This window comes from Drosophila arizonae, chromosome 5 (assembly GCF_054131065.1).
Source record: "Drosophila arizonae isolate 15081-1271.41 chromosome 5, UAZ_ARI_1.0, whole genome shotgun sequence".
NCBI classification, from domain to species: Eukaryota; Metazoa; Arthropoda; class Insecta; order Diptera; family Drosophilidae; genus Drosophila; species Drosophila arizonae.
Window position 1 is genome coordinate 10,658,151 of NC_142925.1, and position 13,823 is coordinate 10,671,973.

At 46.0% G+C, this 13,823-nt stretch overlaps 3 protein-coding genes across 4 annotated transcripts; 2 read left to right on the forward strand and 1 right to left on the reverse strand.

Moving 5' to 3' along the window:
- The first annotated feature begins 2 nt into the window (after positions 1 to 2).
- mEFTu2 (mitochondrial translation elongation factor Tu 2) lies at positions 3 to 1,813 on the forward strand. Its single transcript, XM_018011892.2, has 3 exons — positions 3 to 587; positions 641 to 1,406; positions 1,465 to 1,813. The coding sequence occupies exons 1-3, from the start codon at positions 168 to 170 to the stop codon at positions 1,662 to 1,664; spliced, it is 1,386 nt and encodes a 461-aa protein (XP_017867381.1). The 5' UTR covers positions 3 to 167; the 3' UTR covers positions 1,665 to 1,813.
- A 377-nt stretch (positions 1,814 to 2,190) lies between these two features.
- didum (dilute class unconventional myosin) lies at positions 2,191 to 10,352 on the reverse strand. 2 transcript variants are annotated; one of them, XM_018011881.2, is made up of 17 exons: positions 9,810 to 10,352; positions 8,341 to 9,154; positions 8,034 to 8,272; positions 7,480 to 7,968; positions 7,323 to 7,416; positions 7,037 to 7,266; positions 6,831 to 6,854; positions 6,622 to 6,735; positions 5,671 to 6,557; positions 5,068 to 5,615; positions 4,873 to 5,008; positions 4,640 to 4,737; positions 3,819 to 4,527; positions 3,626 to 3,757; positions 3,043 to 3,562; positions 2,754 to 2,978; positions 2,191 to 2,694 (listed from the first exon to the last, which is right to left on the reverse strand). In XM_018011881.2, the coding sequence occupies exons 1-17, from the start codon at positions 9,837 to 9,839 to the stop codon at positions 2,557 to 2,559; spliced, it is 5,427 nt and encodes a 1,808-aa protein (XP_017867370.1). In that variant the 5' UTR covers positions 9,840 to 10,352; the 3' UTR covers positions 2,191 to 2,556. The 2 variants fall into 2 exon arrangements, with proteins under 2 accessions (XP_017867370.1, XP_017867371.1); XM_018011882.2 differs by lacking the exon at positions 6,831 to 6,854 and having other exon boundaries at positions 9,810 to 10,350.
- A 186-nt stretch (positions 10,353 to 10,538) lies between these two features.
- On the forward strand, positions 10,539 to 13,746 carry dpa (disc proliferation abnormal). The gene is made up of 7 exons (XM_018011884.2): positions 10,539 to 10,778; positions 10,835 to 11,145; positions 11,208 to 12,127; positions 12,198 to 12,569; positions 12,627 to 12,993; positions 13,051 to 13,503; positions 13,562 to 13,746. Exons 1-7 carry the CDS (start codon positions 10,706 to 10,708, stop codon positions 13,655 to 13,657), a joined length of 2,592 nt encoding a protein of 863 aa, XP_017867373.1. The 5' UTR covers positions 10,539 to 10,705; the 3' UTR covers positions 13,658 to 13,746.
- The last annotated feature ends 77 nt before the right edge of the window (positions 13,747 to 13,823 follow it).

The following is a 13,823-nucleotide window of genomic DNA, read 5'->3' on the forward strand; positions in this document are numbered from 1 at the left end:
CTCGTATCGACAAAATTTCTTGCAACAAAATTTCCGTTCTAAACTTTAGGTCATTTTACAACACTGCGAGCTGGTAATCGCTAACGAAAACAGCTGTTTTTGTTTTGATTGGACACTGCGGCGTGTTAGCTCTTTGCAAACGGTTACGTGCATTGGTTTTTCTGACTATGAGACGTGTTTTGCTTAAGCTTTGCAGGCAATACGAAGCAGCCGCTCTACACAGGCTGCATGGTGCATTGACTACTCCTTGCAATGGCCGCAGCACCAGCAGAATATGCGCTAATTCACGGTCGTTTGCGACAAATATTCAGGACAAGCTAAAGGTGGACCCCAATCAGCGGGAGCGACCACACTGCAATGTGGGCACCATTGGGCATGTCGATCATGGCAAGACAACGCTCACGGCGGCAATAACCAAAATTCAGTCGAGAAAAGGTTTGGCTGATTACATGTCTTATGACCAAATCGATCGGGCGCCTGAGGAAAAGGCCCGCGGCATTACCATAAATGCCTGTCACATTGGCTATGCGACCGCAGAACGCACCTACGCACATACCGACTGTCCGGGCCATGCGGATTACATAAAGGTTAGTCGGACTGCTCACAAATTATTATTGCTCTCTAACTGAAAGTCTTGCAGAACATGATTTCGGGTGCATCGCAAATGGATGGAGCCATTTTAGTGGTGGCCGCCACTGATGGACAAATGCCACAGACTCGGGAACATTTGTTGCTGGCAAAGCAAGTGGGCATAGAGCGTATTGTGGTGTTCATCAACAAGGCGGATCTAGTTGACAACGAGGTGCTGGAATTGGTAGAGATTGAAATGCGTGAAATGCTGTCGGACTTTGGCTTCGATGGCGTCAACAGTCCAGTGATATGTGGCTCGGCGTTGCTGGCGTTGCGTGACGATATGTCCCCGTTTGGTGTGCCAGCAATCGAGAAGCTGCTAGCGCACTGCGACTCGTATATACCAACGCCCACGCGGGATACCCAAGCACCCTTTATTTTACCCATCGATAACGCATTTACGGTGCCAGGACGCGGAACTGTGGTCGTGGGAACTATTAAGCGCGGCACCATAGCCCGCAACGCGGACGCCGATCTTCTTGGCTTTAGCCAGAATTTGAAGACCAGCGTTAGTGATATACAGATATTCCGCAAGAGCGTGCCGCAGGCACTGGCCGGCGAAAATGTGGGCGCCCTATTGCGGGGCATTAAAATTTCATCTGTGGAACGAGGCATGCTGCTCTGCGCAACTGGCTCGGAGGATATATCCAATCACTTCGAGGGCTCCATGTACCTGCTCTCACGTGCCGAGGGCGGACGCAGCAAGCCCATGTTATCCAAGTACATACAGCAGCTGTTCAGTATGACATGGAATCAACCAGCTCGCATTGATATAAGTGAGTTGCTCAATTAAGTTATTATTAAAATATCATTACTAACCGCAGCCCCCTTCAGTTCCACAGGAGTCAATGCTGATGCCCGGCGAGCATGGCCAGGTGCGTGTCACGCTGCTGCGCAAGATGGTCATGACACCCGGCCAGCCCTTCACCATACGCGAGAACGGAGCCACTGTGGCAACGGGCATGATAACTAACCGATTGCCCTCTCTTGACCTGCCCAAGAATAAACTGTCCAAGGCACCTGTTATTTGCTAATAGCTTTTATTGACGCATACAAGTGTAAATCGCCTTTGTACAAATTCTCCGGTATAATTTCATTGTACATGTGTATGATTATATATAAATATTTATATATAACATAAAGGATTTATCATATAACTTTTCAAGCAAATGCCAACAGTAAATATTGTTTTCGTTTCTTTTTCAGTTTGATTCAGCTAAGTTCCATTTAGGGCACACGCTAACACACGTAAGTTATAAATCAAAAACAAAAAAATAATATGAGAATACATAAATCGAATACAGCATCGTTACAAATATAGCGCTCTACATATGTGTATATAGTTACAGGTATATATATATAGATTCTTATTATCTTAACACTTACAAGTCTGTATTGCAATCGATTAAGGCAACAAATCGGCCGTTGTATACATACAATTCTATAACATTTCTACGATCATTAAGTACATTTGCTATACATAAATATATAGTTGTTGTATATATAAATATATATATATGTCTCTTTTTTTCAGATTTATAATTTAAGGTACAAGGTTAATTAATTATTGCAACTTAGGAATGATATTTTCTGTTTAATGGAGTTGAACTCCAACCACATGATGTACATACATTTAATTTTTTTCTTATAATTTCATTGGTTGAGAACCCTTAACAAGTTTCGAATGTCTGCATAAATAAGTTTACAAAATTGGCAAAAAGTAGTCTGGCGGTCTGAAGGGGAAAAGAATAGAATGTAAAAGGGTATCGTTTGGACTTTAGACTAAACAGGAACTACATATTATGCACTTTTGCATGCTGACTACACTTAAATACGACTCATATATAATATAATACAAAACAAGATGAATTCACGTCAAAATGGCAAACGAGCGTTATTTGTTTCACACGGACTCCCGTACTAAATTTATATTTTCGTGAGGAATTCATCGAGATTTAAATGTGGCGGCAACTCAATCTCCTCCAATTTGATGTCACTGTACTTGAACATCACCTTAAACGGATGTATGAAGTTTTGGTCCATTGTGAATTCATCGCTCTTGGGCTGCAAATGAGACTGCATTAAAGCACGTTATATATTACAGTTATTTCTAAGCTTCTTACCATTTTGCGAGCATTCAATTTCTGTGTCAGCTTATCCAGAAACACGTTTGTTATTTCGCTTTCATAATCATCCAGTTTGTATGACTTCATGACCTTCAACACCTGGGCGGTATTCAGCGATGTACACAGGTCGCATATGGTTTGTACATCCTCTTCGCTCTTGCGCGACTGTAACAACTGAGAGACTTGATTCAATGGGGCCAATGGAGCGAGCACCTCATTCGACTGCGGATAGAAAAGAGATGCAGATGAAAGATAATAGATATGGAGATAACTAGTTGCTACTCACCATCTTCTTGTCGCGCACCCAATCCTCAATGCAGCCCAGATTATAACGTATTATCATGCCAGTCTCCCACATACAAATGTCGCCGCGCAGCATTAAGCAATTGAGCGCCACGGCACAGACGAAATAGAGAAGCTGACTGAAGATCTGCTCAGCATATATGCTGTCCAGTCCGAAGTGCTGGAATTGCTTGTAGAAGTGCTCCAATTGGCCAATTAGCTGCTTCCAAGCAGGCACATTTCCATGATCCGGTGACGAGGCATCCGCACTGCGATTGCGCATTCCATGCGGATGTCGGGTGCGCTGAATCTCATCATTGTTCAATATGGCTGGAACAATTTTGGGATCTAGCAAACTCTGTATCTGCATGACAAGTGCCTGATATAGATTCACAATCAAGTCGAGAATAACGCGCCGATATTCGAAGAGATTAAAATTCTTCAATTGTTGCTGGTTCTGTTTCTCCGTATTAAACTTGACGTATTCCTCAACATCGCCGTATTGCTTCAGCAGATTAAGGAGTCTGTAAATGGATAGACAGACCAATCAGATTTCTTTCAGCCACCATTAAGAGCAGATATCTTACGTTATGGAGTTAACCAGCCAAATTACGCGATTCTCAATGGGATGTGGAGTTCTATGCATTTTCTTGATTTGCATTACAAATTTACTCAATAGCTCGCGCACATCGTCATCGGCATTGGTCAGGTCGGTATAGCTGCAAATGGATAAGGATTAGCTCATCGAGCAGATAGATTGAAATTTTTGCACCACTTTACCGAATACACATAAAGATCAGATAAGCAGGAAAGCCTGGTAAAAGGCCAACAACAGTTCGAGGCGTTAGGCTACTCAGCAGACGCTGCAATATCTTGTCCAGATCGCTGTTGTGGAACTTCATCAGGCCGAGCGGATTTTGAGACTTCTGCTTGGTCACATTGGCGCCAACATCGTTGCTGTTATTGTTATTCGCCGCCTTGTTGCGACTCATTTCCTCCTCCAGCTGATTCTCCAGCTTGCCGCCGTCCTGCCTGTAGGCCTTTAGCTTGGCATTGGCCAGCTTCAGCTCGTCCTGCACGAGCAAATATTGTGTTATGGCCTTCTTCAGCTCCAGGCGCAAATATCGATCGTTCTGCTTCAGTGTTTCTATATTGTCCTGATCAGATTCGTCTATGCTCTTGAATAGCACCTCTTGCAATTCATCCTTCTCGTTATTCAAGCGCTCAATGGCCTGAGTCATTTCAATTAGTTTGCTGTTGTGTTCCTCGGTTATGGCTTTCAGCTCTGATTCCAATTGCCTGTTCACTAGCTTCTGTGAGTGGAACGCCTCCATCAGCTCGTGCACATTGCTGGCATCGCTGCCACGCAGCTGCAGGCTTTCTGGCTCGATGGAGCGCAACGTTTGGCTCTGCTGCAGGAGCACAGCCTTTAATTGGATGCACTCCTCGCGCCGCCTACGTACTTCCTCTTGGAGGGCAGCATGTTGGGCTACAAACACATATGGAAAGAGATGGAAGAGAGAGAGAGAGAGAGGGTAGGGGAAAGGGGATTGAATTGAATATAGCAAATGGAACGCAGTGGGAATGTTTTCGAATGTTACCATTCAGCTCGTTGATCTCAACACCGTGTTTAATGCTCGTTCGCAGCTGATCGTAGTCGCTGCGTAGCTTCTCGTTCTCTACCTCAAGCTCGGACACGCTATGATGGCAAGTGTGTGGCAACAATATACATAATATATATAATTTGTAATTAGACTAAAGCTGACTATATAGCCGCATGTGTGTGTGTGTGTGTTGTATGTTTTACAAAGGGCTCGAAATGTGCGCTACTTACCGGAATGAATCCTCAGTGGGCTTATTACGGCTCGCCAGCTTAACATACTGCTCCTGCAAGCTCCTGTGCTTCTGCTTCTCCTCCTCGAGTATCGAGCGCAACTTGACCACAATGCTGGTATTGTCCAAGAAAGAGTCTGCAAGCAATGGAACCCCAATTATTATTAATATCTTAGGATTATAACAGCCTGCATACCATTCTTATTCCTCAAGTCTGGGTATCTGCTATTTATTTCGAGCGTATTTTTGGCAGAGCCATAGCCAACATCATCCTCGTTCTGACTGGAGGCATTGCTGGCGGTGCGCGTGTGATGCATGTTAAAGGCGGCGATGCCGTTATGCTGCTGCTGAAAGTGACTGAGTTCCTCCTTCAGCAAGTAGTTCTCGTTCTCGATCACCTCCTTGTCCTTGATGGCACGCTGATAGGCTTCGTTCAGCTCCTTGTTGTCTATCTCGGTGAGCATGCGCTCCTCATGCTCGCGCTGATTGCCCGCGGCATTCTTTGCCATTTCGATCATGGAGTCCACTTGCTTGCGCAACTCTCTGTTCTCCATGCACCAGATTTGCTTCTGTTTGTTCCACTCCTCCTGCGAATGACCGTTCTCCTCCAGCAGCTGCATTTTCTCATCGCGTTCCGATTCCAGCTGCTTATTCAGCGCCTCGATCAGCTTATCCTTATCCAAGCAAGCTGCCTTGATATTCTTGAACTCATGCTCCAAGTTCTTCTTCATCTCCAGCTTCATTCTGCAAAGATCAGGAATATAGAGTATGTACTATATAAAGGCGATTGTAAACAAACTTTAGGACGCTTATCTCGCTGGTCTTGTGCTTGAGCGCGCTGTTGTCCCGATTGAGTTCGTCGATGCGCTGCTGCATGGATATGATCTTGTTCTCCAATCCCATGTACTTATTCTCCATGTGGGAGATGGTCTTTGCCTCCGCCTTCATGCGCTTGAACTGGCGACGGGCCAAGAAACGTCTCACAGCAGCCTGGCAAATGATTATGCTACGCCGGCGTTTCTGATAGGCGCGACGTGCCAACACGCCACGCACGAACCGCTGGATCTGCACAGCTCGGAAGTAATCCCGCATGGCATAGAACCGATTGCGTGCCAACATGCCCCTGGCATACTGCTGAATGCCGGCAACCGAGTGGCACAGTCGCAAATAGCGACGGCGGCACAGCCAGCCACGTGCGTACTTCGATAATATCAGAGCGGCGCGCGCCTCTCTCAATTTCTGGGCACGCATACGCGCCATGTAGCCACGTGCATGACGCTGTATGCCGAAGATGATTTTTTGCAGTTTGACATAGCGGCGTCGCTTAATGAAACGTCGCACCACCGACTGCACCGTGGTGATGTACTTCTTGCGTAGATTAGCGCGCACCTGCTCCAAGTAGGCCACCTGACCGGCTCTGAAGAAGATCTGCGTATTGCCAAAGCGATATTTGTCCTCGTCCTGTATCCATTTGAGCACAATATTGCGGCACGATTGCTTCATATCATTCTTATCGATTTGACTGCGATGCGCCAGCAGCTGATAGCGCATATAGAAATCAGGATAAAGCCAGCGAGATGGAAATCCAGCAGCCGAAATGCGAACAGTTTCCAAAACGCCGCAGGCGCGCAGCTGCTGAATGATCTTGGCCGTCTCCCACTTAAAGGCGATCTTGTCATCATTTGGCTGTAAGAGTAAAAAAGGTATTTAAGAAGTAACAGATATATATATGGATATATATAGTACATACCTTAATGCAGCGCACATAATGCGGCGTTGTGGCATGTAAAGTTGAGATGAGCGAGGCCAGACTCTCCTGGAACTGTGAGCCCACAGTTTTCTTATGCTGCTTAGATGATACGACCTAGATAAAGAAATGAACATTAGGCACAATTCATATTATGGTATAAAAGACATATATATATATAGAAAACTTGTCTATAAGACAGAAACACTAACTCTTCGACGCGTCTCGTTGAGTTGCTGTTGGCCCAGTTTAGCAGTACAGTGGACAGTGGACAATGGACAATGGACATTGGGCATAGTACAGTGAACAGTGGTTGATGGACAACAAGCGTATGGAAATACAAATGAGCAATACAATTATTACAATAAGCATCACAAATTTTGTTGACTGTGCGTGGTTTATTGGCTGAGTCACGCACCTGTTTTCGGTTAGCACTAATTACAACACGTCCGCCTAAGGTGGTGGCAATCTTGTTGGCATCCGTGCCGAGTGTGTCCACCTCCTCGAGTATCATCACTTGCTTGCACAGCTGCATGTTGGACTGCGTCAGCACATTTGTCAGCTCCTTGGAGACCGTATCGCGATTCTTCTCCAGAAATCCATTCACATCGTACTCAACCGTATCCGAGAAGTGCTTGATAAAGAAACCTAAGGTATATGCGAGATAGATTAAAGCCCATTAAGCGGGTTGCTGCAGCGCTCACTTGTGGTGCCAAAGCGTGGTTTCTCAAAATGTGGAAATTTGTTGCACTTATCCACCAGTTTACCCGCCCAGCTCTCATCTGACCCTTTGGGCATCTGCAAGGAAACAAATGAAATGTAAAATGTATACGCAAAGTGCACAAAATGTGAACTATTTACTCTACACTCCTCGTCGAGCAGATCGAGCACACCCAGACGCGTTTCAATGAGATCAATGCACGGCTGATTGTCATAGAAGTCGATCATGGTCCAGGTAATACCCTCTTTGAGGTACTCCTCCTGTTCTAGCTTAAAGACATGCTGGTTGAATTGCTGCTGGAGCTTTTCGTTCGCATAGTTTATGCAAAACTGTTCAAACGAGTTCACTTCGAACGTTTCGAAGCCGTAGATATCGAGGACGCCAATGAAGCTGCACTGTTTGCTACCGTTATGCAAGCTCTTATTCAGCACATTGACTATATACTGAAATAGCTTCGCGTATATGTGCTTGGCCAGCGCATCGCGCGCCGCCATCGCCATCTCTTTGTTGTTCGGTATCAGCACATATTCATTGGCCGACTCTATCTTACGCATCAATAGCCAGCGACGCAAATCCTCAGCATTTATTTTTAATAGATCGCCAGTTACTTGCAAATGCAAATCGTTTTGCTGCAATCGTTTTAAAAGAGATGATTAACAGTGGGATGATGATAAACAGTGCTTCTGCCACTCACAAATATATCACAAGAATCGGAGTCCTCCACATCGCTGCCCTCCATGTACTTCTTGGACACCGCAATGTTGCCCAAATGCAGGATGCCGGCTAAGATCTTCACGATATCGGCAATTTGTTGTATGGAGAAACCCAAGACGGTCATTGCCTGGACGGTTTCGTTGAACTGGTCCGCATCCGAGATGCGCTCAATGTCCGGTGAGCCGCCCATGTTCAAGAACTGATAACTATCCTGATGATCTGCGGGATTATAGAACACATATATATCAATAGGAAGATAATTTGTGTAATTGAATTAGCAAGCTTACCCAGCACCAGTTCTGGATATTTGGCACGCGCCGCACACAGCTGATAGAAAATATGGTAATTGCGCTCGCCCTGCGCCTGATACACCACACGAGACTTCTCCAGCAGATAGGTGTGCACGGTGGCCCCCTGGAGGTACATGACGCCCATCTGATTGGTGAACAGCAATTTCGTGAATTTGCCGAAACGGGAGCTGTTGTCATTGCGTGTCGTCTTGGCATTGCCAAAGGCCTCCATGATCGGTGAAGATGCCAGCACCTTGCGTTCGACCTGAGTCTCCGATTCCGAGCCGCCGACGGCTGCGAAGTAGCGCATCGCATATTTCGCCGAGACCGTCTTGCCGGCACCCGATTCGCCGCTGACGATGATGCTCAGATTACAATTCTCACGCTCCAGCTTGGTGTAGGCCTCCTCCGCCAGCGCAAAGATGTGTGGCTCCAGGTCGCCCATGGCATGTCCGCGATAGGCGCGGATAATGTTGGGTCCATACAGCGGCAGATCCGCATATGGATTGATGGCAACCAAAATAATGCCACAATAGGTATAAATGATCTGACGTTCACAGAAGCGTACACGTAGATTGTATAGCACACCGGGCTCATGTAAATACGATAGGGTGGTCAAATCGTTTTGGCCCACCAGAATGGCTGGGTTCCGCAGCGGAGGTAAATTGCTGCCATCCGGCTTTAGTTTGATCTCTTTCAAAGCACCCGATTCGGTTTGAATTTTCAATATGGTGTCACCTTTGTGATAGCTCTCCTCCAAAGAGGCGCTCTCCCACACCTGTTCCGCATGGGGTATCCAAATTTTGGAGCCCTAAACAAGAGAGAGAGAGCGTAAAGAGAGAAAAGTCAGATGGAGAGTCATAAATCAAAACATTGAACATGACCTGCCACAAATTTGCAACGATTACCCAATGCCACGCAGCTTGAGCAACCTAAAGCCATGGCTCGAATTCTGCCCCCGCAGAACTCCTCACTCTACTCGAGCGTACACACACACATAGACAGACACAGACGCACAGTCATACCCACATACCCTCTCAATTGTGATTGAAGCTCATGCTTCACACGAATATGACGCGCTTATCAACGCGAAAGTTTTACTCTTCTGTTATTTTGGTGTGTGTGTGTGTGTGTGTTTGTGTGTTTGTGATAAGCAAGTGATTCATTTCGAAGCATATTTTCGATTCCGAAAATGCAACATGACATCAATTAGGGTTGACCTGGAAGAAACTTGCAAGAAACGAATAGGAAATGCAAAAGCGAAATGAAATGGGCGCACATACAAACAAACACCCACACACACACACAGCACACATGCATGTATCGCACGTTGTTATTGTTATTATGTATGCGTTTTTATAAGCCTCCCATTCTTAACACTATGAGGCTAGCTGACGACGACGACAACAGCGCGCAATTGCCAACAATGCACTTGTGGGGCATCAATATAATGTGTAAATGTGTACCTTTGCGTATAGCATCTCCTCGCTTGACATGATTGCAGCAGCAGCAGCACCAGCAACGGCAGCCGCAGTGTCGTGTTGTCCAAGGGCCTATGTACAGCTTCGCCGGGCACTTAATACTCTATTTTGTCGTACCGCCCAACTTCCACGGTGAACAAGGCAATTGAAATGTGCATAAAACCCGTTAGTACTGTCTTCTCAATTCCAATTTGGGTTAAGCAAATTTGTTCTTCTCTTTTTTTCTTTTTTTTTTTTTAATTTACTTGTTTTCCTTTACTGTCTATTAATTTCCTTAGTTTTTTTTTTTTGTTTCTGGGTTTTTCTTATTAGTTTCACATTCAAAGTTATTGAGACATTGTCTTTGAAATCAAAAGTTGTTTTTGGTTAATTTTTTAGTAGAGGCCGGATTTTTTTGAAATTTTGCTACATTGGTAATTTAGAAGACACTGCTAACAATAAAGACTGCTCGCCCTGGTCCCGTCTCTAAACTAAGTCTGACTGACGTAGAATGTTGTGTTGCCAAAAAGGGCAGGGTTGCCACATGGCCCCACTGTTCTGGCCAAGTTAACAATGTTAGAAACGATTTCCTTGTGTTATGGGCGGACTACTGATAAGTTTGAAATGGGCACACGAAAATGTTGTAGTTAATTTCCTTACCATTTTCATCGCGATTATTCGAATTGGAGTTTTTCGCGGCAAGTGCCAGCTGTACGTTTTACAGCACTACTTACTGCCCCATTGACATTTACCAACACTACGCACACGCGTCTCAGCTGCAACTGTCAACATTTCCCGCGCAAATTCACAGCGCGTTCCTCCATAAACAAGATTCAGAAGTGCTGCTATTTGTTGTGGAATACTTGGAGAACTTGCACGGAAATAAGTGAAATAATTTGAAAATGTCAAGTCCAGCTCAATCACCCAATGTCAGGTCTGGCACACCAAAGCAAGGAGCGCGCACGCCCACACGAGGTGAGTTTTGAGTGCACATTTGAAATAACATTAACTAAATTTATGTGTGTGCGTAGGCATTGCTGCTCAGGATGTAGATACACCCATGCGCATGGGCCCTGGCCGAGTGGCCGGCAGGGCATCGGACAACATTAGTCTGCCGCCCACATCGCCGGCCAATATTAGCTTGCCCGCTACGAGTCCGGCTCGAGGCCTGGGCGGCATGAGTGAGATTGACTTGAGCTCTCCGCTAAACTATGGCACGCCCAGCTCCATGGGCTCTATTCGTACACCACGCTCCGGTATACGCGGCACTCCGTTGCGTGCGCGTCCAGATATACGAACGGACAAGCGCATACGCCAAGTGGCCATTGGGGGCACATCGGGTGTAAGAATCTTTATATTCTGTAATTTCACAGTTAGAATATACTATAGCCCATATTCTTACAGCTGGAACCCATAGCCGAAAAGGGATCAGAGACCGATCCGGTGTCGGAGTCCTCTTCAGCTCCTCAGCTGGTTGTCTGGGGCACCAATGTGGTTATCAGTCAATGCAAGTCCAAGTTCAAATCGTTTATTATGCGCTTCATCGATCCCAGTGCAGAGCAGGATGAGATTTCGGAAAATATAGATGTTAATCAGCCATTGTATCTGCAAAAGCTGGAGGAGATTCACACGCTGGAGGAGCCCTATCTGAATCTGAATTGCGCACATCTGAAGACATTTGATCAGGACTTGTACCGCCAGTTGATATGCTATCCACAGGAGGTGATTCCTGGCTTTGATATGGCCATAAATGAGATGTTCTTTGAGCAATATCCGGCCGCTGAGCTAGAGCATCAGATTCAAGTGCGACCCTTCAATGCGGATAAGACACGTAATATGCGCTCTCTGAATCCGGAAGACATGGACCAATTGATTAGTATTAGTGGCATGGTCATTCGCTCGTCGAACGTAATACCCGAAATGCGTGAAGCGTTCTTCATGTGCAACATTTGCTCCTTCTGCACCACCGTCGAGGTGGATCGCGGTCGCATTGCCCAGCCAACGCTGTGCACCAATTGCAACACCAATCACTGCTTCCGCATCATCCACAATCGCAGCGAGTTTACAGACAAGCAGCTCATCAAGTTGCAGGAATCTCCCGACGATATGGCAGCTGGCCAGACGCCACACAATGTCCTGCTATATGCCCACAACGATCTGGTAGACAAAGTGCAGGCGGGTGATCGTGTCACAGTCACTGGCATCTATCGTGCCACGCCCCTAAGAGGCAAAGGCCAGAATGTGAAGAGTGTGTACAAGACGCACGTCGATGTGGTTCATTTCCGTAAGGTCGATAACAAGCGTCTGTACGAAGAGGAGGAGGGGTGAGTAGTTACAATGTATTTGTCATAACAGAAATTGTTATTAACATTCACTCGTTGCTTCCCCCTACAGCAAGGATCACATATTCCCACCCGAGCGTGTGGAACTGCTGCAATTGCTGTCGAAGAAGCCCGATATCTATGATCGCTTGGCCCGCGCTATTGCGCCCTCCATCTATGAGAACGATGACATTAAGAAGGGAATACTGCTGCAGCTCTTTGGCGGCACCAAGAAGAAACACTCGACGCTTGGCCGCCAGAACTTTAGGTCGGAAATTCATTTGCTGCTCTGCGGTGATCCAGGCACATCCAAGTCGCAAATGCTGCAGTACGTCTACAATCTGGTGCCGCGGTCGCAGTATACATCGGGACGTGGCTCCTCAGCTGTGGGCTTGACTGCCTATGTGACCAAGGATCCGGAGACACGTCAACTAGTGCTGCAAACGTAGGTGATCCGCACTTCCCATGTAAACTATCTACTAAAGGATTCTTTCAATTCTAGTGGAGCTCTTGTGCTAGCTGACAACGGTGTTTGCTGCATAGATGAGTTCGATAAGATGAACGATTCAACGCGCAGTGTCCTGCACGAGGTGATGGAGCAGCAGACCTTGAGCATCGCCAAGGCTGGCATCATTTGTCAATTGAATGCAAGAACATCAATTTTGGCTGCCGCAAATCCCGCCGAGTCACAGTGGAATAAGCGTAAAAATATCATTGACAATGTCCAATTGCCGCACACGTTGCTCTCGCGCTTCGATTTGATTTTCCTGGTACTGGATCCTCAAGATGAGCTCTTTGACAAACGTCTGGCAAGTCATTTGGTCTCTCTTTACTATGTGACCCGTCACGAGGAGGAAGACACTATGTTTGTAAGAATCCAGACACTTCAGAACTTCAAGAGCTTCTCTTAATAACTTTTCTTGCAGGATATGAGCGTTTTGCGTGATTACATTGCCTATGCTCGGGAGCATCTGTCGCCCACTCTCTCGGATGAGGCGCAACAGCGTCTGATCCAGGCGTATGTGGATATGCGCAAGGTGGGCGCTGGCCGTGGTCAGATCTCAGCTTATCCCCGGCAACTAGAGAGCTTGATCCGTCTGTCCGAGGCGCATGCCAAAGTTCGGCTAAGCAATTCGGTGGAGCTGCAGGATGTGGAGGAGGCTTGGCGTCTGCATCGCGAGGCACTTAAACAATCTGCTACGGATCCGCTATCGGGCAAAATCGATGTGGGCATCCTCACCACCGGCTTGTCTACGGCAGCTCGCAAGAAACGCGCCGACTTGGTCGCTGCCATCAAGGAAAATCTTAAGAAGAAGGGTAAAGTGCCAACTGTGCCCTACCAGAAACTATTCAAGGAGATCAAGGAGGGCTCTCAAATTGTAAGTTTTTTATTACCAATTTTAATTACTTACTAATTGAAATTAACTTTAATTTTAGATGATTACACGTGAACAATTTGAGGATGCTCTGAAAGAAGTTCAAGATGAAGGAGCCATAGTTGTTATGGGCAAAAATACCATTAGAATTTGTTAATTTCATTACACACACACACAAAGAAAACCTTACTCATTCCTAGTTTTAAGCCAAAAAGTTTTTAAATAAAGATCATGTTTTAAAATATATATTTAAATATATCGACGGTTAATTTATCGTTAAGCTATCGAGAATTTTCTTGTGCGCGCCGATTATAAACAAGTGA